This window comes from Populus euphratica, unplaced genomic scaffold (assembly GCF_000495115.2).
Source record: "Populus euphratica unplaced genomic scaffold, PopEup_1.0 scaffold14.1, whole genome shotgun sequence".
Taxonomy (NCBI): Eukaryota; Viridiplantae; Streptophyta; class Magnoliopsida; order Malpighiales; family Salicaceae; genus Populus; species Populus euphratica.
Genome location: NW_011499876.1, coordinates 1457725 through 1485031, shown reverse-complemented (window position 1 = coordinate 1485031; position 27307 = coordinate 1457725). Strand labels below are relative to the sequence as shown.

Below are 27307 nucleotides of genomic sequence, written 5' to 3'. Positions count from 1 at the left end.
TATATATATATATATATATATATATATATATTCAGGTCTGTTGCCCTCTAGGTTAAGCTTTAAATTAAATATGCTTAGTAAATTCTTAAAAAAAAATAATTTAATGTTTTGCAAGAGAAAAATAATTTGAAAAACACTTAAATTAGATTAAATTACAAAAATAAATATTTTTTAAAATTGAATGAGAATTGACATCAAATTACCTAGCTAACCTACCACGGAAGACTTGATCAACAAAATCAAATCCTAATAAAACTTAGATCGACCTTTTATTTTCCTTCAAAATAACAAACGTGATTATAACTTTTCTATTTTGTAAAATATATGAAGCTGAAACAGTTGAGTCCCAACAAAACTTGGTTTAGTCTTTTTTTTTTTTTAATATCATTATTTTAATTTTTTTAATATCTTGAAATGATATGATCTTAGATTGATTTTACCTGAATAAATCTTTATATAAAGCTAGGTTTAATAACTTTATATTTTTTTTAATAATACTACATAATCTTATTTTTACCACAATATATACACAATAAAAACGCTATCATGGAACCATGTTGCTGGTATTATTATCCTTCTTGGGTCATCGAGGACCTATCTCATAATGTCTCACGGTACTTTATTAAATACGTTTGACCTTATTTCATCTGGGATTTATTACATAAATTTAATGCCACAACCCACCAACTCCTTAGCTGGATGGTCCCATGTCTCACACAAGCCTGTTTTATTTAAATTTAAAAAACTTAATTTTATAGAAATATATGTATTTGATTAAAAATTATAAAAACTTGAAATTTTGTTTTGATTAATATGAATGTTTAAACTAATAGATTTTAAAGTTAATGGTTACGTAACTTAACAATATATAAAACTAGAAGTGATGAAAAAAAAATAAAAATTTGAGCTACGTTACTCCGGTTAAAAAACGCTTGAAATTTTTTGATATCTTGACTTTTTAGCACGCCAGCCAGCCTCCAAGTCGTCCCCTTTCATTATTAATTCAATGAAGGTGTTTGGTGAGAAGTCTATGTATTGTGTATTTTTTTTCTTTAAACTTGTGATCATGATATGAGAAATGGACAAAATTGTGCGACTCAACTTGAAAACAAATCCTCTTGACATGGTATAATGGCGTGTGGAGATGATTCAACCAGACAATATTTTTTGTGTGTGAGTTTTGACATGGTATAATTTGGAAAAAAATAGAAGGCCAAGTTTTCAACAGTTTGAATTGAAGACCTTCATGTGTGAGATTTAACTGCTGATACTAAATGGGATTTCAGTTTTTCGACTTTACCAACTGAAAACAAAGAGCTTCCTGTAGGGTTACTTGAGAGATGGGTTCAAGAATTCTTGTGTTCTTGGTTGTTGCTCTAATTCAAGTCTGTACCACACCTGCAGTGACTAACAATGATGATTGTAAGTTCTTTACAGTTAGTTTTTTCTTTTTTTTGGTAAATTACTTAGAACATGCATGTTGTTTTAGCACTCTTTTTATCCAAATTAGCATCAACTATCTAACGACCTCTTGTCTAACATATACTAAGATGAACTGTAGACTTAGAACTCCAGATTCCACTTGCTTTTGCAATTCCAAGAGTCAGGGAATCATTTCTGGCTTATGATTTACTTGGTTTTGATTCTGTAATTCTGGTTGTAAAGTAGAAGCTGGAGCTGGGAGATAATTTGTCAAACTCAGAAGTGTATCCAGCCTTCATTGGATGCCTTTTCCTGTTCTTATATGATGATTGCTGGAACTGGTGATGCTAGCTAGGCCCCAGAATTGTCCGTTAGGCTCGTTCAAGCTGGGGAATAAGACTAGTTATTGTAAATTTGTTTTTAGCTTTCGATATATAGACCAACGTACGTATATTCTTTTGATTCCTGACGCAGTTAATGCACTGAAAGCTCTCAAGGATATCTGGGAAAACGTACCACCATCATGGGTGGGGTCTGACCCTTGTGGAAGCAGGTGGGATGGCATTTTGTGCACCAATTCGCGTGTGACTTCCATGTAAGTCATTGGCTTTATTTCATCTTGTACAGCTTATTGAGGCTTGCAGATCATTCCTTCCTCTGCTTTTTTAGATTAACCCGACTTTTCTCATCTGCAGAACATTGGCAAGCATGGGATTGAAAGGAACACTGTCTGGAGACATCTCAAACTTGTCAGAATTGCAGATTCTGTATGTCTTCACACTGTGCACTATTACCTTTTTTTCTTTATGTTATGAAAAGGATCCAAGTATCCAATTTACAACAAATGTGCTTGGATTACTGTTCTAAAGGTTGATGCGACGCGTTAAGTACTGATTAAGCTCATGCCTCACTCGCGTATAGAGCTTCCTTTTGTATTCTAGATGTGCATTTCCTTTTGTATTCGAGATGTGCATCGCTTAGAATAACTGTTGCCAAGGGATTGATTTCAGTTATAGAGATTAAATGATAGAAAAAAAGGGATTAATTTCCTTGGAAAGGATTGCTATGAAACATTTCTAATAATTGCATCTTTATACAGGGATTTATCCTACAACCCAGAATTGAGTGGGCCTCTTCCTCCAGCAATTGGGGATTTGAAGAAGCTAACAAGCTTGTAAGGGGAAGCTCTATTGCACTATAATGTTATTTGATGCTCGATTTCTTTCCTGGTTTCATTCCTGATTTTCACTCCCCTTCCATTCTAGAATACTGGTTAGCTGTCGTTTCTCAGGTCCTATCCCTGATACAATAGGATCTTTACCGCAGCTCACCTATCTGTAAGTATATTTCAACTTGTAATATTCTTTCATCATTTGAAGTTCAGTTTATGCCCGTGGCAGCATTTCTAATGCTCTTCACTGGTATTACCTGCAGATCTCTCAATTCGAACGGCTTCACTGGATCAATTCCCCCTTCACTTGGCAATCTAGATAAACTTTATTGGCTGGATCTTGCTGATAACAGGCTTACTGGGAACATCCCAGTCTCTACAGGGACTACTCCTGGCCTTGACCTACTAGTTCATACAAAACACTTGTATGTCGATTCTCTTTGTTCTATCCATCTCATTGCTTCTTTCTAACTATAAATTAACGATTCTGTTTTCCATGTGTTAATGTTCCTCTAAAACCTATTTACAGTCATTTTGGATTTAATCAGCTCTCAGGCCATATCCCGCCTAAACTTTTTAGCTCAGGGATGGTTCTCATACATGTGTAAGTTCCATTCAGTTGTTCAAATGCTTGATGATGCTAAATAACTGCTTTATAGATTGGATATGAGATCATATTTTTGTTCTCGAATTTTTAAGATTACTTCACTTATGTTTGAATCTTTTGGAATTGCATAATTCATAATCACAGATATCTGTCCATTTAAGCATTTCTTTGATTGATTCTTTTGGTTTCTTTGTCTTTCTTTCGGCAGACTTCTTGAGAGCAACAAGCTGACAGGCAGCATTCCTTCCACCCTTGGCCTTGTGAAGTCTTTGGAGGTTGTGTAAGTATCGATATTGGAGACTCAAGTCATTTTGTACCGAGATTCCTGATGCTCAATGTTGTAATTGTATATGCAATGTTGGTTACAGGCGTCTTGATAATAATTCGCTCGCTGGACCTGTTCCTTCAAACATCAATAATCTTACCAGTGTCAGTGAGATGTAAGTATGGAGCGGAGAGATCTTCCATTACAACTGGTTTTATTGAAGTCATTAATATCTCTTATGGGAGTTTTTTCTATGTTAAGTGTGTTGCTTGGTGTCCAATTTTCAGGTATTTATCCAACAATGTTTTAACTGGGCCACTTCCCAACCTTACTGGCATGGATCTCCTCACCTACTTGTAAGATTTTACATGGTTTAGGCGTACATATAATCAATTGTTGAGATGAATTCTAGCTCTACTTTCTTCTCTCTGTGTATTTTGACGAAAATGTTGTTTGCAGGGACATGAGCAATAATAGTTTCGAAGCTACAGATTTTCCTCCATGGTTTTCAACCTTGCAGTCTTTGACAACATTGTATGGTTCTCTGCCTCCTTTCTCAGTTAAATCTGCTCTCCCTAAACTGTGACATATACATTCCTAAGCTCATTAAAAGCACAAACGCTTTCCATCATCTTGCTTTGAATGAGCTCTTATACTAACTTACTTGACAGATTACAGCCATCTGCGTGTTCTAATGCTTTCGGCATATCAATCATGTGTTTTCTTTTCTCTTAAACTCAAGAAAGTTTCTCTATAAATTATTAGTTCTTATTTTCTAATCACCTATCTCCACATACACTTTTAAGCAGCATGATGTTTGGGCTGTATATTCGTTCTGCCCTTCTGTAACATTTGGCTTTCTGTACTATCTTCTTATTGAATTATTTATTTATTTTTTGGTACAAATTCCTGTTGAACTCATAGAAACTTGGGAGTCTAACCTCCAATCTGAGTAAGTAATATCTACTTGAGTAATCTCTATCTTGTAGATGAATGAACCATTACATTAAGCTTCTCACAGCTTTATACTCTTTCATAACTCCTCCTTTTGTATTTAGCTTTGCTCATCCTAAGCTTTATTATCTCTTTGTAGTTTTCATAAAATGTGCCATTTGATTTGTTTGTGTAAAAAATGCTATTAGCATCCACTTCATGAAACCTCATATTTCATATGCATTTGTTCATAAAGGCACAAGACTTGATTTTTCTCATGCTTTTGCTGACATGATGCAGCCTTCTTTTCTTTACATGATGCAGCCTTCTTTTCTTTCTCATTATCCATTCTCTTCATATTGATGTATGTGCTGGCCTTTACAATGCTGGAAAATCTTGGCAAATTTCTCCAGCTTCAGTTATAGGGCTTGCCATATTATGTCTCCTTGGTTCTTTGTGTGTGCATGCATGCAAAGTTCACAATGATAAAGTGCATGAGTGCCTAGTTGCTGTTTGGACTTTGAAAACGTAAAAAGAGATTAAGACCCCAGTCTTAGTATGATATCATTACCTTTTCATTGCAGGGTGATGGAGACAACACAACTTCAAGGACAGATTCCTTCTGACTTCTTTAGCCTTTCCAATTTGCAGACTGTGTAAGAGTCAGCTTCAAGCTGTTCAACGAAAATTAGCTTATGCCTTTCTTGGATTCACACAAAATGGGTTTAGATAGATATTTCCATGTTATGACATGGCTGGTTGATAGCTGATTTGACTTCTGGTGACAGGGATGCAAGAAATAACCAGCTCAATGGCACATTGGATATTGGAACAAGCACTATAAACCAACTGTCATTGATTGATTTGCGAAAAAATAAAATTTCTGGCTTCACAAACAGACCAGGAGTAGAAAAAGTGGGCGTAATGTAAGCCAGATTCTTTGTTTGTATCCATTACACTGTTAGACAAGACCATTTCAGTACTCTTGAGAAAGTAGAATTGCCAGGATAAATGCTTGTTTCTAGCTTTATCTTGTTTACCTGTTAAAATTTTGCAGACTTGTAGACAACCCAGTTTGTCAGGAAACAGGAGTGACAGAAAGATACTGCAGTGTTCCCCAAACCGAATCTTCCTATTCAACGCCTCTTAATAACTGTGTAGCTTCTTTGTGCTTTGCCAATCAGATTTCCAGTCCGAACTGTAAATGTGCATTTCCATACACAGGACTTCTAAAGTTCAGAGCTCCTTCATTCTCGAACCTGGAAAACAACACTTATTACACTGTTCTTGAAAAGTCTCTGATGAACTCATTCAAGTTACATCAACTTCCTGTGGATTCGGTTAATCTAAGTCATCCAAGAAAAGATTCATCAACTTACCTTGTTTTGAATCTGCAAGTGTTTCCATTTGGCCAAGATCGTTTCAATCGAACAGGAATTTCAAGTATTGGTTTTGTGCTGAGCAACCAGACTTTCAAGCCTCCATCGCTATTTGGACCTTTCTTTTTTATTGGCGATGCGTATCTAAATTTCGCAGGTAGTCTCATAACTGATACAGAACTATAAGAAAAACTTATCCTAGTGTTTCTCCTTTCTTATCGTAACATCTCTGTCCTCCCTCTTTCTACTCATCCAGGAGAAGTTACAGGATCAAAAAAATCATCTAACACTGGTGTTATCATTGGAGCTGTGGCGGGTGGCTCTGTTCTCCTGCTGCTATTGCTGGGCGCTGGGCTCTATGCTCATCGCCAAAAGAAGAGAGCAGAAAAGGCAACTGAACAAAACAATCCTTTTGGTATGAAAAGGCTTTGATTATTTACTTGGTATTTACAGTTATGGAATATCATGGATTTGTTTTGTTTCTTTTTCAGCACAGTGGGAATCAAACATGAGTATCGGAGGTGTTCCTCAATTAAAAGGAGCCAGAAACTTCTCTTTTGAAGAGCTCAGGAAATACAGCAATAACTTCTCAGAGACCAATGACATTGGTTCTGGGGGTTATGGAAACGTAAGTCTGATTCTCTCTGAAAGCCTAGCCACATCCGCGCATGGATATTTGCATTTGAAATATTCATGTTCCTGATGCACATAAAGATTTAAATCAAGAAAACCCTTAATCTCAAGCTCTTCGGAAAAGGTGCACAGCACTTGATTCTTGTCAATCATGATTCTTATATTACAACTTCACTGCATCTGGTCTGGTTTTCTAAAATCTTTACATGGTAAACTATGCCAATTTTGTCCTAAATCCACCCGACAAAAACCTGTGAAAAAGAGGCCTGTTAGTATTCAATTTTACTGGGCTCATTTCTCACACTAGCATGGTCATAGTATATTTTCAAAATACACTTGCTGATGTTCTTACCATTCAAGTGAAATGCTTTTTTGTTCTGCACTTCAATTATTTACTGATTCTTTCAGAAAAAAATTTCCCCTGATACTGTCTTGTTGAAGGGATCCAAACGCTTTCTCTAGTTCATTGCCAGAAGAAGAATCCCCCGCATTGATGTTTTTTTGTTCCTTTTTGGTTTCGGAAACACGAGGAATTTATATATGATAACATCCTTACAGGTTTATAGAGGAGTTCTTCCTACTGGAGAACTAATTGCCATCAAACGAGCTCAACAAGGATCGATGCAAGGTGGGCTAGAATTCAAGACTGAGATTGAACTTTTATCCAGAGTCCACCACAAAAATGTTGTAAGCCTTCTAGGCTTTTGCTTTGACAGAGGTGAACAAATGCTCGTATATGAGTTTGTTCCAAATGGCAGTCTCATGGAAAGCCTATCAGGTACTTTCATCGGCACCTATGAGCTATCAATGCTTCGATTTGATACTTGGAATTTGCTACCATACAATCTTTTTTTCATGAAAATTTGGTGTATGCCATCTAACAAAACTCTATTGCTTTAATTCTTGTGCATGATGAAGCTAAAATATAAATGTAGATAAAACCACACTAACCCCTCACACTCTCCTATTTGTCCTTTCAATCCAAGCAGGGAAGACAGGAATCAGGCTTGATTGGGTGAGGAGACTAAAAGTGGCCCTTGGTGCAGCAAGAGGTTTGGCCTATCTGCATGAACTTGCCAACCCTCCCATTATCCACAGGGACATAAAATCAAGCAACATACTATTAGATGAGCGTTTAAATGCAAAAGTTGCCGATTTTGGTCTCTCCAAGCCTATGGGAGACAGCGAAAAGGGTCATCTGACTCATGTTACAACTCAAGTGAAAGGGACGATGGTCAGTGCCTCCATACCTCCACTCCATCTGCGTCATACCATTATTTCTTACTGTTCTTATGGTATATGGAATTAAAATGAAAAAATATCATCATCTTGGCTCTGTGTGTACATGCAAACAGGCCGATTCGTTATATGTTATATTACAAGAATACATAAACTACGATTGATTTTACAAAATGAAACGCAGTTTTGGCACGACCGGACTGGATGATAGAATTGATTGTATTAATTATTGCATTTTTTTTCCCAGGGTTATATGGATCCAGAGTATTACATGACCCAGCAGCTGACAGAGAAGAGTGATGTTTACAGCTTTGGAGTTGTCATGCTCGAACTATTAACCGGAAAAAGGCCGATAGAAAAGGGGAAGTACGTGGTGAGAGAGGTAAAGACGGCATTGGATAGAGCAAAATATTTGTACAACCTCGGCGAACTTCTTGACTCAAGCATTGGTTTAGACACAACATTGAAAGGTCTCGATAAGTTTGTGGACGTTGCACTGAAATGTGTAGAAGAGAACGGAAGTGACCGGCCAACAATGGGTGAAGTGGTGAAAGAGATCGAGAATATCTTGCAGCTTGCAGGTCTGAACCCTAATGCGGATTCTGCATCCACTTCGGCAAGTTACGACGATGCAAGCAAGGGAAATGCTAAACATCCATACATTTTTAGCAAGGATGCCTTTGATTACAGTGGGGGCTTCCCAGTTGCGAAGGTAGAGCCACTATGAGTGAGCGTATGAACTTGGCTTGGCAAATGTTTCAGTGATACTTGTTCCTCGAGAGTACGGGTTGCCATTTTTCTTGTGTGTTTGCACTTCGTAGCATATAATGCATCAGAATTGTAGTTATTTGCTTTGTGAATATTTAATTTAGCTCATGAATTCTCAGAACTGCAGTTCTTCACTTGTGGATTTACTTGCCATATAAAACTTGTTTTGGGTTAATTTTTCAATAGAAATAGAAAAATTACTGACCTCTAAAACCCAATGGCTCTAATTAAAATTTTAGGACGTAGATTAACCTAGTTAAATTCAGTTTAATTAATACAATTTTTTTACATGAAATAATATTTTTTTAATTAAAATAATTTTATCCAGGTTAAGCTAATGATTTGATATATAAGGGGAAAGACTTGGTAGGTAAAACTCCTCATTCTCAATTGTTATTAGTAATAAAGATGGTAGAAGAATTACGAAGACTCTCTTTTTCATAACATTGACAATGATATGTGCTATTAAATATTAGAGGACAAAATGAACTATTGTACTGGTCAATAATGCTGTCGTTGGCGGTTTCCATATTAATATCATATAATTGATATTAATTTAAAATTCTAGCATTCATGCTAGAGTGTACTTATTCATTGAAGTAGTTTAAGGTAATAAACTTTTTGTTATTATTAAGAATGAATTATTTATTTTTAAGATTTTATTATTGTTTTTCACTTGTACAATTAAAATCATTGTAATATGTTTTTTAAAACTCTAACAGCACCATTTTAGTTCAATATAAATTTAAACAATGTTTTTGAACAAAACAAATGAAATTCAAATATATTTTAAAAATTAAAATGAACTTAATCTCTACATTTAAGAGAAAAATCAAATATTAAATTGAGAATAAAATAGTAAAATACGACGCAAGTAAGAGCACAGTAAGAATCCAAAACATTCAAGTAAATGTTTTTTTTTTACTTTTTTTGTAATAGTAAATGAATTTTTTTAAATAAATTTCTCATTCACATTAATTAAATAAATTTCCAGCTATCATCACTTCTAGCATATGCTGTACTGATTGTTTGCCGTCGAGGATCAATACATTTCTCGCGTGCTGTGCCAGTTGTTCGTCGGGCCAGGTGTTGGAATTTCCAAGAGAGAGAGGAGCCTTGCAAGAGCTGACGGAGGGGAGTGGTCGGAGGGGGGCCGTGTGTCTGCAATCAGAAGGACAGACTCGTTTGGAAGAAATTCTGATATCTTTATGGATCTTTTTCAGCTGTCGTCACCTAGACAAGTTTGTCTCCGGAGTAAATGCTGAGTGGTCAAGCTGGTGACTGACGGAAGCATTCTTTCCACGAGTGAGTTCAAATATTATTTGGAGTTTACTTTGGCTTATCTCCTGATTGACCAGAATTTATTTATGTGAATTTAAATGGCCAGCAAAAGACTATTAAATTTAATAATTTTATTGATAAAATTTTTTATTGGTATTTGTATGAATAGTTTGTTGATGTATATGTTATCTATTGATTTACGGACATAAACAATCCGTTAAAAAAAACTAATGTTGATAATTTATGGACTGTTGTTAAGTTTGTCAATGATAAATATATTAATGGATTTACAAATTAAAAGAGCACGTCAAAAACAAATTTATCCGTTTTATTCTATCGGTATATTCATCGATAAATATAACATATCACCGGCAGAATACCATCTATAATTCTATCAGTGTGTTAGCAATAGCAGTGACATATACAGTAATTCCTTTTCATCTCTCTGGAATATATCGACAGTCTAGTTCTGTCGGTAACCCTATCAGTAATAGTGATATTTGTAGTAATTTCTTTTCAACTCTAGTATATACTGATAGAGTTGTGTCGTTGGTAACCCTTTCAGTAATATTTTAAAAATATTTTCTTTAGTATAAAAATAAATTATTTATTAAAAATTAAAACATTTGTACATTCAAAAACAATAAATCTAAAATAGAGGCAACGTTGGAGGAGAAAGATGATGGTTGCTGGAACTATAGGGCCAATTAGGGGTTGCATATGAACCACTCATCTATGATATCATCTCCATTACCAATAAGCGGAGTTCTTTATAATCAGTATTGAGTCGTTCATATTTATCATTAAGATGAGTTGTCTGATCTTGTACCTATTGGTCTAATATCACCGCAAAATCCAGAGTCTGTATGCTCATAATCAATTACGAGCATTTAACTGTCGAAACACTATGAGTTGTTTGCAAGTTCAGTTATAGTGTTAGAGAGTTTGTACACCTGATTTCTATCGAGTCTACTAGATGATCTTGCCTTCAACCATAAATCCAGATCGATATCTAGATGGTTCGAAAGATCGTCCCTGTATCTCTTCTTCAATTGTTGTTATATGTATCCTAGAAAGAAAAAATAAATTCATCAAATTTAAGAAAATAATAACTTACACATGAGTTTCAACAGAAAAACTCTATTGGGCGTGGCTCGAGTCTAAGACTCATAGCTTGCAATAAAAAATATTTTTAGTTAAGCATATTTATAAAAAAACAACCAATAAAAAATCCTTCCAAACTGCCATATTATTCCAGCTTGGAATCTCTCTTTCTTTTGCATATTTTTTGGATTTTTTTTGCACATCGTACAAAAAATCACGCAACCTATATAGTACAAATTACTTATTTGTTAGTAAATGAAAAATAAAATTTTAGCATTTGGAATAAAAAAATTATCCTAAATTCGATTTTATCTGATTGTAGAGTGATTATCTCAAACGCTCCTCACAAAATTATCATCAACTCTCTCCTATTCAATTTTTCCCCTGAAGTCAAAATTTATAAAAGGAAAATTTCAAGAATTTCAATAAACGGTTCAAATTAACATAAAAAAATATTTAAGTTAATACTAACCTTGAACTTTGAAAACCATGCATCAACCCGTGGTTTCTATTTAGGATATCTGGAAACTTGTCTTTATTGAAATAATTGAATTTCCATCGATGATTTAAAGGCCAATATTATTGTTCTAGCAACCTCAATATTTGTAAACTTAAAATTGTATTCGTTAAATAATATTATTTTTTTAAAAATTATTAAACATGCCGTTGTGAAAGCAAAACAAGCTTATATTGAAAGGTCATCCTTTCTCTAGCCTCATACTTGCAGGTAAATGGATCCGGTTGTGAAGAGACCCCCTTGATGTTGTGGCATCACACTCGACGAGCCCTCGTCATAAGTCAATATGTGTGCCTCAAGTGCTTGTTCTTGGTCAGCACCTAATGACTCATGGTTGTCAGCATCGCTGCTAGAAGAATTAGCAGCGATTCTGTCCTCTCAACGTGTAATAGACTTTTCCATACACATCCACACAAATTAATGGATTAAAAGAAATTAAAAGATTCCTATTTTTTAAAAAAATTTCAGAAACATCTACCTTATACGGGAAACTACCTAAACTTTTTAAACCTGGAAATACATAATATATATGCCACAAACTAGTTTATTTTATTCAATTTCTTCCAACAATTTAGCATAATTCAATTTCATAGAAAAATTTCATTCTCTATGTGATAATATTTTTAATCATAAATTTACAAAAAAATATTTTAAATTTAAAAAAATTCAAAATAATAATTAAAATTAATCCTAAATATTTAATTGAAAATGAAAAACAAAATTGAAAAAACAACATCTAAAATTCAACAAAATAATGAAAAATATATTACAATAACTCCTAAAATTAAACACAATTATTTCTAAGTGATCATATTTTTAATCCTAAATTTATAAAAAATTATTCTAAATGGAATAAATACAAAATAGTAATTAAAATTATTTCTACACATTTAATTGAAATTGAACAACAAATTTGAAAAAATAACTAAATTTCAACAAAATAATGCAAAAATTATTTCAATAACAACTAATATTAATGTCATTTATTAATTAATAAAATGATTAAGAACACAAAATTGAACAAAAATAATGCTCTATTTTAGCTCTTAATTAAGAACAACAAATTTGAAAAAAACATAATGAAAAAAAACACCAAAAAAAAAAGAAAAAGAAATAAAAAAATTCTTACCTTAATGACGTGCTTTATTTCAGCTCTTAATTAAAAAAAAACAAAAAAAACAATAAAAACAAATACATTGTTAATAAATCCAAAAAAAAAAGAAGAAGAAGGAAAATGAAGAAAGGCAACATGCCTTAGGATGTGAAGAAAAGAGAATGCTTAATCTAAGGTGAAAAGGAGAAAGAGAAGAGAAGATAAAGCCTTGATCTATCATGATTCAAGTTTTTTATTTTAGTTTTTACCTATAGAAAATTAAATATTAATATTTTTAATACTTCAATTGATGATTTCATCTATAAAGTCACATGGAGATTCTTAACTTGTGTGAAAATATTTAGAGAGCCCTTCCATATATTATCGATGACTTTTCTTTCCGTCGGTAATTCTATTAGGAAAAAAAATGAACAGTTAAAACATCATTAATTATTATTGCATTGAGAAGTGAATGGTTCCCATAATCCCTAGAATATACCGACAGACACATTCTGTTAGTATACTCATTTGTATACCATAAATAGTGCTAGGTTGTAGGGGCACAATTCCCATAGTCTCTTAAATATATCGTCAAACACATTTTATCAATATACTTGTATGTAATGAATACTATTAACAATGTCAGGGTAAAGGGGAACAATTTCCATGGTTTTTGGAATATACCATAGGATACATTTCGTCGATATACCTGTATATAATAAACATCGTGAATAGTGTCATGGTGAAGGGGCATAGTTCCATGGTCTTTGAAATATATTGACAAACACATTTTGTCACTAAACCTATATGTAATAAACACCATGAATAGTGCCAGGGTGAAGGGGAACAGTTCCTATGGTTTCTAGAATATATCAATAGATACTTTCTGTTCATATTCCTATATATAATGTATAGTCTGTCAATATTTTTATCGGTGTAAAACGATGTTTGATGACAAATTGAATCTATATTCCCTATTTATCCATCTTACAAATACTTAAATTCATAACTGCACACAAAGCACAATAACACCGGTTCATATCACAATAAAAAATAAATATTTCCTTGTCTTTCAATAATAAATTAACATCATTGTCATTACATTGAAGTGAATCTTCTCTATAAATATTACATTATAGTTTATGGCATTACACATTTGTGTTGCGCAAATTCATCAGAATTCTCTTCTACTTCATCAATTGACCCGTCCTTATCTCTATCGTAATCTTGTATGTTGATTTTGTTATTATCATCTTCATTGACTTGTGTTTATGCGCTAAAGCTTAAAACATCATTCAACTTCTCCATATCAACATCAATAAAAAAAATTCTTGACAATGCAAAAATTTAAATTTTTTTCTAAGTCAATAGACAGAGCAACTTAATATGGATCAACTAACTCACCAAATTACAAGACATCATCTTCCATAATTAATTTATCGTTGCTTGCAAGGAATTCAATAATGTATCAGTTTATGATATTATAGGAGATAAATTGTTAAAAAATAAAGACATGTTAAGTATTATACTTACTGAATAAAAGTTTTCAGTTCATCGCAATGAAATAACATATAATTATGTGTTTGTCTGAATTCTATTTTTGAAAAATATATTCCCCTTATAATACTTTTTGGTATGGGTTGTCTAGGATGAGATAATATTGACAAGTTCCTACTTAAAGGCACATCCCTACCATTGTTATACCTTGGATTATAATTGATTTTTGTTCTCAATTAAGACTCGAAATAGTACTAGATAAATATTAAAATCTCTTCAATAATATAGGCCTCACATATCGAAACCTCAACATATGCCTTTGTTTTTTGCTTTTCTCTTAAGGTTGAACAAGTACTTGCATGAAATTAAATGTATGTTTTGAAATAAGCAAAGGAAGATAATAAAATTTTAATCATGATGCATGTGTTAACCCTAACCTCTTGAATAGATACATCCATTTATATTGTACTGGGCGTCCAACATTTGCCTCAAACAGTAAATGTATGGGTAGATGCTTTATCAAGATGAAAAATGTTAGAGAGAATATCATCTCAAGTTTGCATATTGTCTAGATGATATTCATTTTAAATCTCTTTATGTTTTGTATCTGCAACTTGTTGGAGCATATATCTCTAAAGTAATGACTGATCTTTATGAGTGCATCCTATATCCCTTTTAACAATAAATCCTATTAAGTTAATGGAATTGGTGTTTGCATAAACATGTGACAATTATAGCTCTTCATTTCATACAATCTGCAATCCTCTAAATTCACTAACCTTGATATGCTTGAGGCATATCTATCAGGAAAACACAAACTTTTAAGCCATTGATAAAGAAGAAACTATGTATTCTTGTTTAAGACAAAGCTGACTTTGGGATTTATGACCCATGACCCAACATAAACTAACTCTATATTTTTATGGTGACAAAACAAAGTTATATTCATTCTAACCTTGATGTTGTCTCTTGTCTTTCTCTTCATGTCAATAACATGTTGAAAATGTTCTCAAACACATTCTTTTCCATGTCCATGATATCAAGGTTATGGTGGAGAAGATATGTTTTCCAATAATAAAGCTCCCAAAAAATACTTCGCTTTACCGAATTGTGGGTCAAACAAAAACCAAGAAACTTCTGCCTACTGGATTGAAAACCAAACACAATGTCACCATACTCTGATACCATATTATTCAAAATTTTCACCTAAAAGAAGTGCTTATGCATCATCCCTTCTAACCATGCCAACTAAGAAGTCCTTTATGTGTTTTTTGAACTTACAATCTATTAGCAAGAACCACTAGTGACAGTAAAAAAAAACACTTTAAGGTCGATTATTAGTGTGAATGCCTTGTTATTTTTCATACTGTATGGGCATGCTAGTTTCAATGTGTGCTCCAATTAGAAACTATTCTATAAACTAGAAAATCATTGATAGTCTACATCAAAACTACTTTTATTAGAAAATTTTTTTCCTTCATACATTATAAGTTAAAGTCTCAATGACCACAACTACTTCAACTCATCAATCAATGGTTGAAGATAAACATCTATATTCCGACCTGGACTATTAGAACAGGGTATAATCATAGATAAAAACATGAACTCCAGCCTTATACACATCTCTAGTGGCAAGTTGTAAACCATGAGTATCACTAGTCAATAAGAATAAGGAGCATGAAATGACCCAAATGGATTGAATTCATCTATTCATAACCCAAGACGCACATTCCTTATCTTTACTGAAAACTAAGGATGTATATTGTTAAAGTGTTTCTAGGCTTCACCATCGAAAAGGTACACCATCATTTTATCCACCGTATCATGTGATTTGTGCCATGTCATGTGCTCAATAATTTTTGGTGACATGAATAACCTTTGCAATCTAGGTGTGATTGGAAAATATCTAAGTCTTTTATGTGTGATAGGAGTCCTTCCTCTAGCTACCAGTTATGAGTTTACAACGAGAATGCCCATATGTTCTACACTCGGCCAACTCTATAATTTCAAGGTAGTATAACTTGTAAAAGTTTGAACAGATATCAATTTTCTAGTATCCTAGATCGATGAGTTTCATCATGGATATAGTAGCATAAAAGTTCTCTTTCAGCCTGTTCCTTTCAAGTAAAATGCTTCTCGGCTATTCAAAAATTCTATTATAACTGGCCTCACTCAACCTATTATCTCATTTGATGTTGAACACCTGTGTAACGACTAATAATTTATGATGATATATGTAGCCATCCTATAATGGTTTATTAAAATCTTTTAAAACATAAAAAAACCTACGCGTATCTGCATTAAGTTCTTTATCTACAATTAGACATTGACCAGTATGATCGTAATTCATTTTTATTGCATCCATAACCATATTCCTATAAGGATTACTATTGTCATCTACAAGTCTATATACATTGCTAGAATTAGAAGTTGACTTAACCATCATTTCTATTATGGTATCGTGAGGAACATATGGTCCTCCATATGCACACCTATGTAGGTATTTTTCCATGAATTTTTTTTGTAGAAGATGCATCGTTACAACATATGAATCGAGAAAATTTCTATTTTTCTACCTCTTGCGTGAACATTCAGTACCCATTCCACTAATATTTCTCAAATTAGATAATGTATAATTAATAAAACCCTGAATTCCATTACAATAATCTATCCTCTACAACCCTTGAGGTGAATAATGATGACAATATGTTAAATAATTATTTAAAATAATGATAATAACATGTATTAATTAACTACGTTAACTAAAAAAATTTCATAAGATAGAAGGAAAAAATGGAAAGCAGGAGAGGAAGGTCGATTGTCAGGTCATAAATTAAATATTATCGATGCCATTACCGATGGAATTATTATGTTAATAACCTTATTGCTAAAAATGCCATGTCACCATATGATTAGCTAAAAATATTATTTTCTCATTATATCCCAAGAAAATCATTTTGTCGGTGTCTAGTAATAGATATAGGGAAGAAAATTTTTGTCGGTAAAGGTCATCACAATTTATCAACAAAATTTTTCTGGAAGTATTTTTATTTGTATTTGCCAATTTTCTAGTGGTGAAATAACTATGATGATGTAAGCAAGTAAAGCGCTAAACATCCAACATTTATATCAAGGATGCATTTTATTACAGTGGGAGCTTCCTAGTTTTAAAGGTACAACCATTATAAGTTAGCTCAGAATACTTGGTATGAGCTTAACTTAGAAAATGTTTCAATGATACTTGAGCTTAGTATGGAAATTTTTTAAATGATACTTCTTAGTTGAGAGTACGAGTTGTCATTTTTCATGTGTTGTTTGCACTTTATAGCATATGATGCATCAAAAATGTAATTCTTTGCTTTGTGAAAACTTGTGAATTTACAAATTTGATTCTGTCAAAAGACAAAAAAGGTTCTTCAAACCTTTAAACTATATAATTCCTTTTTTTTATATAAAAAAAACCTTTAAAAAAGCACTTCCCATCCAATTCCAACATGCTTAAAAACATCTTTTGAAAGAAACATAGTGGGAGGAAGATGGAATGTGACTTTTGGATTTTTGAGATGTTGTGTGATAAAATTAGGAAACTCTTAATAAAAATCAATTGTATATGCACTAAAATCAAATTATTTCAAGAAGTTCAATGTGTTTGTACTTTGAGGCTTACTAAGCAAGCTCCAATTTGGTGCCATTTGCAACACTTTAGTGTCAATTAGTGTCACTTGTAGCATTAATTGTTGCCACTTGTAGCACCAATTAATGCCACTTGTCTTTTACAAGACAAAGGCATAGGTGCTTGCCTATAAATAGGCAATGCATCTAAGCCTTAATACATAACATAAGAGGGAAGAAGAGAAGAGTAAGAGAGAAAAAATAATCCCATAAAATTATGATATATTTGTGAGAGAGTAAGTGAGATGTTTTCTTTTAGTAATAAAGAGATTTCAGTTATTCTCCTATTAGTAGAGAGAGATTGTAATTTTCACATTACTTAGTAAAATCCTTCTATACTTGCCCATGGACATGGCCAAATTGGGTGAATCACGTAAATTCTTTTGTGTCTCATTTCTCATTTTATCCTATTGCTTTCCTTTTATCTTGTCAAGTTTACATGCTAGTATCTTAATAGTGGTATTAGAGCCTTCTTGGTTGGTGTTGTTACTATAAAAACATTATTCGTGTATGCGGTTACTGTTCACATCTACGACACTATTCACTTATATGACACTATTCATTCATACAGTACTGTTAATAAACGTTATTGTTGGTGTATAAAAAAAGTCAGTATGGTGACTAAATATAGTCTAGGAAGTTCTGTATAAAGAGATTGAGTTTTAAGCGGGACCATTTGTGATCCCTCCAATCTTTCTTGGAAACTTACTTAGTGAAGCATTATTCACATAATACTATTTTTGTATACGTTGCAGATCAATGAAATATTGATAGATGAATAGATCTTGGTGAATAAAATGGCAGCAAAGTACGAGATTGAGTGGTTCAAGGGGAGCAATTTCTCACTATGAAAAATAAAAATCAAAGCAATTTTAAGAAAAGAAATTGCTCGGTAGCAATTGGAGATAAACCCGCAAAGATCACTGATAATGCAGATTAGAATGAGATGGTGATTAGTACTTAAAAGTGTATTTTTATCAAGGTTTTATGTCATCATATTGCACTTAAAGTATTATTAAATTCCCTAACTTAAGCATATTTTATAATAACAAGTGATTGATACTTAAAAGTGTATTTTTATCAAGGTTTTATATCATCATTTTGCACTTTAAGTATCAATAACTCCTTAACTAAAGCATGTTTTATAATAATATATCTAATAATATAAGATACCTTTAATTTATGGTAAATGTTCATTTTAAATGCAGGCCTATCACATAAATGAAAGGATTGATTGATAAATTTAAGAACTGAAATTGGAAGGACAAAGAGATGGCAAACTTAAAAAAGAGATGTCAGTGCAATCCAAACTGGAATACTGTTCGGTAATGGGTCATATTTGGAGCTGTAAATCTCAAATTTAGGTCTAATTTATATGGATGGAAAGGTAAGACATAGGCCTACAACTTTCATATGGAGCTTAAGATCTAAAAAGACCATTTTCAAGTCCAAATTGTAGCAACAACAAAGAAGTCCGAATCTGTCTTCCAACCTGAGCACTGTTCAGTATTGGACCCATATCTGGAGTTCTAGAAGTCTAAATGAGTTGAAGTTTTTATACAAGAAAGCTGAGACAATTTCCTACAACTTTCATGTTTCAAGTGGCTCTAATTTTGACATTATCAATTAATAGTTCCCAATTTTAGCCTATAAAAGGAGGCATTTGCCATGCATTTAGGCATCTTGGTGTCTAAATCAAGATCATGCTCTTGCTTTCTCTCTTGTATTTTTTTTTGTATTGCTTATACTTTGCTTTCATTAATATCAAGTTTATGCCTTTTATTTCCTTTCCTTTACTTAACTTTTATCTTATTTATGTTCTTATTTTGTTTATCTATTTTTCTTTCTTTCATTATGTTTAGCTAAGTTTATTATGTTAAGGTGAAAAGGTTACACTAATGAAGTAAGAATAAGTATAGTATAAACTTAATATGGACTTTAATGTTTGATACTAACATGTTTTATATTTGTTATCTTGTTCACTTTTTAATACTTTGCTTGTTAAATGACTAATCTTGATTTATGTTGTATAACACTTGGCATAACAAATGCTTGACACTTTCATAGCCCATACTGTATGGTATAACCAACACCTGAGCTATGAAAGGAACTTGATTTGTTGTTAACATAAGTTATAATCATGAAAGCTTGACGAAATTTACAAGTATTAGCATTAATTGAATAAGATGACTAATGTAATCATATTAACAATCTATAATCCGATTGTCCTTTGTGTGTGGTTTCCAATTGAACAATAAGAGTTTATACTATACTTGTTTGACATATCATTAGTGGAATCTCTAACCTTGACATTTGTTATTATCATTGTTTAATTCTTAGATTGATATTCCATCTCAAAGTTCTTATCTTTTTTTTTTCTTCTCCATCTCTTTCTTTACTACTACTACTACTACTACTATTTCTATTAGTTTTGTTATTGTTGTGATTACTATTATTGTTGTTTATAATTATCATTTGTAATTTGTACAATTAACCTCCCTATGGTTCGACCCCGGTCTTGTTGGGTTATTTTTACTTTGACACTCCTACACTTGGGAGAAGACATTAATCTTTTAGTCGTGTCAACAAGTATAATAATATAAGATAGCTTTAATTTATGGTAAATGCTCATTTTAAAAGCAGACATATCTCACAATTTAAAGGATTGATTAATATGATAAACTATTAAAAGTGAAAAGACAAAGAGAGGGTTAAGTTTCGAAAAGAGATACTGGTTCATTCTAAGTTAGAATACTATTCAGTCATTAGGTCATATCTAGAGTTATAGAACTTAGATTTAGGTCTACTCTATATAGATAGAAAGCTAAGACATAGCCTTAAAACTTTCATGAGGAGTCCAAGATTCAAAAAGGTCGTTTTCAAGTTCAAATTAAAGCAACAATAGAGAAGTCAAAATCTATCCTACAGCCCAAACACTATTTAGTGTTCAGCCTATCTCTCGAGTTGTAGAAGTCCAAATGACCTTAATATTTTTTTGTTGAAAAGCTGGGATAATTTTTTAGAACTTTCATGAAGACAGTTTGTCCAAATTCTGATGTTAGAAATGATGTTTTCTTTAAACAAGAAGATAAGGATTGTTACCAAGTCAAAATATGGTCACCCACTCAACAATTAGTCAACAAATGAATAGTTCTAAATTTTGGCCTATAAAAGGAGGCATTTGCCATGCATTTAGGCATCTTGGTTTTCAGATCAAGATCATATTTTTGCTCTCTTTCTTTATATTTTTTTAATGATTAAGTTTTGCTTTCATTAATTTCTTGTTTATGCTTTTCTTCATAACTATGTTCTTATCTAGTTTATTTATATTTCTATTCTTTATAATGTTTAGCTAAATTTATTGTATCAAGATGAAAAGGTTTCATTGATGGTGTTAGAATAAGTATAATATAAACTCAACATGAACGTCAATATTTATATCTAAAAAAGTTTGTTATTAACATGTCTTATCTTTTTATCTTACTAATTCTTAATACCTTGCTTGTTAAATGGTTAAACTAGATTTGTGTTGTATAACACTTGGTATAATAAATGCTTGACACTTTTATAGCCAACTGTATGGTATAACTTACACTTGTGCTATTGAAGGAACTTGATTTGTTGTTAACATAAGTTAGCATCATGAATTCCTGATAATATTTAAAAGTTTGGTGTTACTTAAATAAGATAATTAATATGATCATATTAAAAATTTATAATGAACTATTAAGGATAAATCATTCGATTGGAATTTTCTTTATGTGTGGTTTCTAATTAAGTAATAAAAAAGTTTATATTATACTTATTTGAAATACCATTAGTGGATCCTCTAACCTTGACAACTGTTTTTATCATTGCTTAATCTTCATATTAATCTTACATCTCAAAGTTCTCTTTAACTCATCATCACCATCACTATCATCATCATCATCATCATCATCATCATCATCATCATCATCATCATCATCATCATCATCATCATCATCATCATCATCATCATCATCATCATCATCATCATCATTATCATCATCATCAATAATTTATATAGTTAACCTCCATGTGGTTTGACTCTAGTCTTGCCGGGTTATTTATTACTTCAACACTCCTATACTTGAAAGAAGATATCAATCCTTTAGTCGTGTTAGATGGATGACAATGCTATTGCTAAAATAAATTTAGCATTAGTTGATAAAGTATCATCAAATGTGGTAGAGAAGAAAATAGTTAAGGAGATTTGAGATACTCTGACAAAGCTATACGAGTCCAAGTCCTTGCACAATAAGATTTTCTTAAAGAGGAGACTTATACCTTTTGAATGGTAGAAATCATGATGGTAACTGACCATATCAACATAATAAGAATTTTATTTTCACAGCTCACTATGTTGGGTCAACAAATAAAAGAAAATGAATGTGCACAACTTCTATTTCAAAGTCTTCTTGATTTGTATGATTAACTTATTATCAATTTGACCAATAATATCCTCTCAGACTATTTATTCTTCGTTGATGTTGCGGCTATTATCTTGGAAGAAGAAAATAGGCATAAAAACAAAGAAGACATAAATAGTTTAAACCAAACAGAGACATTATTGGTGTTAAAAGGAAGATCAACAGAGCATGACTCTAGTGGGAGTTAAAGGCAGGGGAGGTTTAAATCAAGAAGTAAGAAGATTGTGAAATGCTACAACTGTGGCATAAAAGGACACTTCAAAAAGGATTATTGGTTTAAAAAGGGTACAGAGAACATTGCAGAATTATTAAAACCTCAAGGATGTGTTGCAAGCACCTTAAAAAATAGGGAGGTTTTATACAGTGAAGCAGTGACAGTCTTTAAAGATATAAAAGAGCTCACTAAGGTTTGGTTAATGAATTCATGAGCAACATGACATATAACTCCTAATCGAGATTGATTTCATACGCATAAACCCATCTTTAAAGGCTTAGTATTCAGGGGTAATGATCATGCTCTAGAGATTGAGATTACTGGCATTAACACCATCAAATTAAAGATGTATGATGACTCAATTGGTACTATTTCAGGAGTACGACATGTGAAAGGTCTAAAGAAAAATCTTTTGTTTATGGGAAAATTTGATAGTTTTAGCTATAAGATTCGAACAGACAATGAAATCATGAAAATTATCAAAGGAGCACTAAGGGTTTTAAAGGCAAGAAACATAGTTATAAACTTATTTATGATAATAGGAGAAACACATCATCAGGTAGAGGCGTCAATCGCATTAGCCAATCCTATAAAAGAGAAGATGATGTGGCATAAAAAACTAGGCTACATATCAGAGAAAGGTTTGAAAATTCTCTCTGATTAGAAGTTACTCCCTAAACTTATAAATGTTACTTTACCCTTTTAAGAGCATTGTGTTATAAGTAAACAACGCAGATTAAAGTTTGGCACATCAACAACTAAGAGCAAATGCATCTTAAACCTGATTTACTCTGATGTTTGGCAAGCCCCTATTGTATCCTTGGAAGGAACAATATAATTTGTATAATTCATATGTGACTTTTTTAGGAGATATTGGGCGTATCCAATTAGAAGGAAGACAAATGTGCTCGTAGTCTTTAAAACTTTCAAAGTGAATGTAAAAGTTAAATTTGAAAAAAAGATCAAGTGTTTGAGGACTGACAATGAAGGATAATATACCAGTGATGAATTTGATAACTTTTATCAATATGAAGGTATCAAAAGGCAGTTCACAATGACATACACTTCACAACAAAATAGAGTAGCAGAGCGGATAAACGAAACTCTATTAGAAAAAACAAGAGTAATGTTAAAGGCTGCAAGTCTAGGAAAGTCATTCTGGGCAGAAGTAATCAATACCGCTTGTTATATGATAAATCAATCTCCATCAACTGCAATTGAGTTGAAGACATCGATAGAGATATGGACTGCAAAGCCAACTGATTATTCTCAATTACATATATTTGGAAGTCTTGTGTACGTGATGTACAATACTTAAGAAGTTAGCAAGCTGGATTCAAAATCCAGAAAATGTGTATTTTTAGGATATGCTGATGAAGTAAAGGGGTATCGTTTATGGGATCTCATTGCCTATATGGTAGTCATCAGTAGAGATATCATATTTGCAAAAGATAAAATGTAAATGGAAGAAAATAATAGCATTTTAAAGAAGATTTCAGCAGTGTAGATGGAAAATACTCAAAATCATACTTATTTTGAAGCTGCGTTAGAGTATGAAGAACAAGAACAAATAGAGTCTGAAATTCCTGAAGTTCGACGGTCAACTCATAAAAAAAGACAACCGGTTTGGCACTTAAAATATGTTACTAAGAGCAATATTGCATACTATCTTTTAATAGAGGATAAAGAGCCATCAACTTTTTATGAGGCTATCAAAAGCACAAATGTATCTATGCGGATAATAGCAATGCAAGAAAAGATTGAAGCTCTACACAAGAATAACACTTGGGATATTGTTCTGCTACCATAAGAAAGGAAGACTATTGGCAACAAATGGGTTTACAAGATAAAATGTGATGACAATGATTAAGTGGAGCAGTACCATGCAAGATTAGTGGTGAAAGGATATGTTCAAAAAGAAGGAATATACTTCAATGAAATATTTTTTCTAGTGGTACGACTTACTACACTCATAATAGTCTTGGCGATTTGTGCTATATTTGATCTTCACTTAGAGTAGTGAGATGCGAAAACTATATTTCTTTATGAAGAACTTGAAAAAGAAATTTATATGCTCTAACTAGAGGGTTTTGCTGAAATAGGTAAGGAGAACTTGGTTTTCAGGTTGAACAAATCTTTATATAATCTCAAACAGGCGCCGAGGTATTGGTACAAGAGATTTGATTCCTTTATAATTAGCCTTGAGTACAACAGACTTAGTTCAGACCATTGTACGTATTATAAAAGGTTTGAAGAAGATGACTATTTCATCATTCTGCTATTGTACGTGGATGACATGTTGGTAATAGGCCCCAACAAAGATTGAGTCCAGGAATTAAAGGTATAGTTGGTTAGAGAGTTTGATATAAAAGACTTGGGACCAACAAACAAGATTATAGGGATACAAATTCACTGAGACAAAAGCAATAGGAAGATTTGGCTTTCTCAGAAGAATTATTTAAAGAAAATCTTGTGACGCTTCAACATGCAAGATTGTAAGTCAATTTCCACCTCACTTTTTATTAACTTTAAATTATTCTCAAATATATCTCTTAATGAAGCAAATAGGATGGAGATGTCTCGAGTACCGTATGTATCAGCAGTGGGAAGTTTAATATTTGTCATGATATGTACAAGACTAGACATTGTACAAGCAGTGGGAGCAATTAGTCGATACATGGTAAATCTTGGTAGAGAGCATTGGAATACTATTAAGACGATCTTGAGATACATTAAGGGTACATAATTTATTGTTAGAGGTTATTTTGATTCAAATTTTGCTAATGACCTTGAGAAAAGAAAATCCACTATAGGTTATGTGTTTATAATTGCAGAGGGAGTTGTGAGTTAGGTCTCTAAACTTCAGACTATTGTAGCATTATCCACAATAAAAGCTGAGCATATGACAGCTACATAAGCTTATAAAGAAGCAATATGGATGAAGAAACTTATAGAAAAGCTCAGATACAACAAGAGAAGATTCTTTTGTATTGTGATAGTTAGAGTGTCTTGCATATTGCAAGGAAACCAGCGTTTCATTCAAGAACAAAACATATATATATATAATACGAAAGTGGTGGAAGATGGAAGTGTAAATTTTCAGAAGGTTCACACAAAGAAAAACCCAGCAGATGCTTTGACTATACCAGTCAACACTAACAAGTATATATGGTGTAGATCCTTTTATAACCTAGCTGAAATATAAGTAGTATAAAGATGTCAAGTATACAAAGGATAGAAGAATCACTAATGATCAAGTGTAAAGACTTGATTAAATCATTAAAGTCTTAAAGTAGAAGAATATAAAGCTAACTAGGCAAGAACTAATTTGGTGCCACTTGTTTTTTGCAAGATAAAGGCATGGGTGCTTGCCTATAAATAGGCAATGCATCTAAGCCTTAATACATACCATAAGAGAGAAGAAGAGAAGAGTAAGAGAGGGAAAGTAATCCCATAAAATTATGAGGTATTTGTGAGAGAGTAAGTGAGGTGTTTTCTCCTAGTAATAGAGAGGTTTCAATTGTTCTCCTATTAGTAGAGAGAGGTTGTGTAAGGCCCGACCCACTCCCTCTTGCAGAATATTATTTGCTTTGGCTTAGCTCAACCCGGCTTCCATGCCTCAAGGTTTTGTTTCTAGCAACCCATAGACACCAAAACAGGTTCTATAAGGTTAGGTACCCATTGCCTTAATAAGCCCCGGCTCTGGACACTCTTCTCTTGATGTGGGATGTTACAATCCCCCCATCTTAAGAACAACCCGTCCTTGGCTCTTATACCATATGTAAGGCTCGACTTACTCTCCTTTGCAGTATATTGTCTGTTTTGGCTCAGCTCAACCTGGCTTCCACGCCTCATAGTTTTGTTTCTAGCAACCCATAAGCACCAAAATACGTTCTACAAGGTTAGGTACCCATTGTCTTAATATGCCCTGGCTTTGGATACTCTTCTCTTGATGTGGGATGTTACATGTTGTAATTCCCATATTACTTAGTAAAATCCTTTTATACTTGCCCGTGGACGTAGCCAAAATTGGGTGAACCACGTAAATTCTAGTATGTTTTATTTCTCATTTTATTCTATCCCTTGCCTTTTGTCTTGTCGGGTTTGCATGCCAGTATCTTTTGTCTTGTCGGGTTTGCATGCCAGTATCCTAACATGTACAACTTTGATTTAACTGAATCAAAAAACATCTCTCAAGTATAATATGAAAGCCTTATTATAAAATTAGGCATATAAATCCTTCTAGTCAAATTTGAGTCCAATTCTACATTTAGATAAAAAATTACAAGCTTTTTTGTTCTATGTAATTATATCTCTTTTTAGGCTTAGCTCTATCCTACATCAATTTTTTTTTGTATAGTCCATTCATATAAGCATTTGAATCATTAAATGTGCCAAATGCATTTTTTTTTATTAACATGATTGTCCGAGATAGCTTACATGCATTTTGACTAATTCTATGGGCTCTAAAGTTAATAATCATATAAACTTTTAATGATCCTAAGATTTATGAGATTCAAACTGGTGATCTCTATGAAATTAATTTAGGACCTAACCAGTTAAACTATAACTACGAGGGTTTGCCAAATGCATTTCTTTCTACTAGTCTAATTAATAGACTTAGTAAAATCATCCACACATCTCATTAACAATTGATAACTCCTTGTATTGATTGCTTAAAAAATGACTTTAGCATACAATCATGACCACTTGCTGTATGTACTGTAGGAAATGTGGAAATGCTCTCTGTATTCTGTAAGTGTATGTAGATGCAATCAGAGTGGATGCTTATTATGTGAATCAACATTTACTAGACGCAAGAAACCACAACTCATTCTTATCTCGTACAGTATCTCATAAATTGTTTCTCTGCTTGTATTTTTAGGAGTCTTGGAGTTTCATATTGACTGTAAACTTGAAAATTACTAGAGATGGAAGGTCAATTGTCTTTGTATTTAGTATGTGATTCATACGAACAAAAGTGTCCCATTCATGTCCTTTCACGATGTGAAACTTGAGATAGTTAAACGATGGGGATATGTAAAGATCATCCTTCCATGT

The 27307-nt window shown here is 32.6% G+C and overlaps 1 protein-coding gene and 2 long non-coding RNA genes across 5 annotated transcripts; 1 reads left to right on the top strand and 2 right to left on the bottom strand.

The window, feature by feature from the left end:
- The first annotated feature begins 976 nt into the window (after positions 1-976).
- On the top strand, positions 977-8564 carry LOC105128459 (probable leucine-rich repeat receptor-like protein kinase At5g49770). Of its 3 annotated transcripts, XM_011030144.1 has the most exons (19): positions 979-1422; positions 1897-2017; positions 2118-2189; positions 2522-2596; positions 2688-2759; positions 2857-3018; positions 3123-3197; positions 3409-3480; positions 3569-3640; positions 3753-3821; positions 3925-3999; positions 4983-5054; positions 5187-5324; positions 5456-5934; positions 6034-6192; positions 6269-6405; positions 6969-7188; positions 7400-7644; positions 7897-8564. In XM_011030144.1, the coding sequence occupies exons 1-19, from the start codon at positions 1341-1343 to the stop codon at positions 8374-8376; spliced, it is 2877 nt and encodes a 958-aa protein (XP_011028446.1). In that variant the 5' UTR covers positions 979-1340; the 3' UTR covers positions 8377-8564. The 3 variants fall into 3 exon arrangements, with proteins under 3 accessions (XP_011028448.1, XP_011028446.1, XP_011028449.1); XM_011030146.1 differs by lacking the exons at positions 4983-5054; positions 5187-5324 and having other exon boundaries at positions 977-1422; XM_011030147.1 differs by lacking the exons at positions 2857-3018; positions 3123-3197; positions 3409-3480; positions 3569-3640; positions 3753-3821 and having other exon boundaries at positions 980-1422.
- Positions 8453-17319, bottom strand: LOC105128460 (uncharacterized). Its single transcript, XR_842868.1, has 2 exons — positions 17280-17319; positions 8453-8551 (listed from the first exon to the last, which is right to left on the bottom strand). It is a non-coding gene; the product is annotated as an uncharacterized LOC105128460 (long non-coding RNA).
- Positions 17320-25692: 8373 nt separating this feature from the next.
- On the bottom strand, positions 25693-26256 carry LOC105128461 (uncharacterized). The gene is made up of 2 exons (XR_842869.1): positions 26215-26256; positions 25693-25790 (listed from the first exon to the last, which is right to left on the bottom strand). It is a non-coding gene; the product is annotated as an uncharacterized LOC105128461 (long non-coding RNA).
- Between the last annotated feature and the right edge of the window lie 1051 nt (positions 26257-27307).

Excerpts from the sequence above, each read along its gene's own strand:
- LOC105128459 (XM_011030144.1), top strand. The coding sequence starts at position 1,341 with ATGGGTTCAAGAATTCTTGTGTTCTTGGTTGTTGCTCTAATTCAAGTC. Across the intron at positions 3,481-3,568 it reads GTGAAGTCTTTGGAGGTTGT|GCGTCTTGATAATAATTCGC; the intron begins GTAAGTATCGAT and ends TGTTGGTTACAG. Across the intron at positions 4,000-4,982 it reads TTGCAGTCTTTGACAACATT|GGTGATGGAGACAACACAAC; the intron begins GTATGGTTCTCT and ends TTTTCATTGCAG.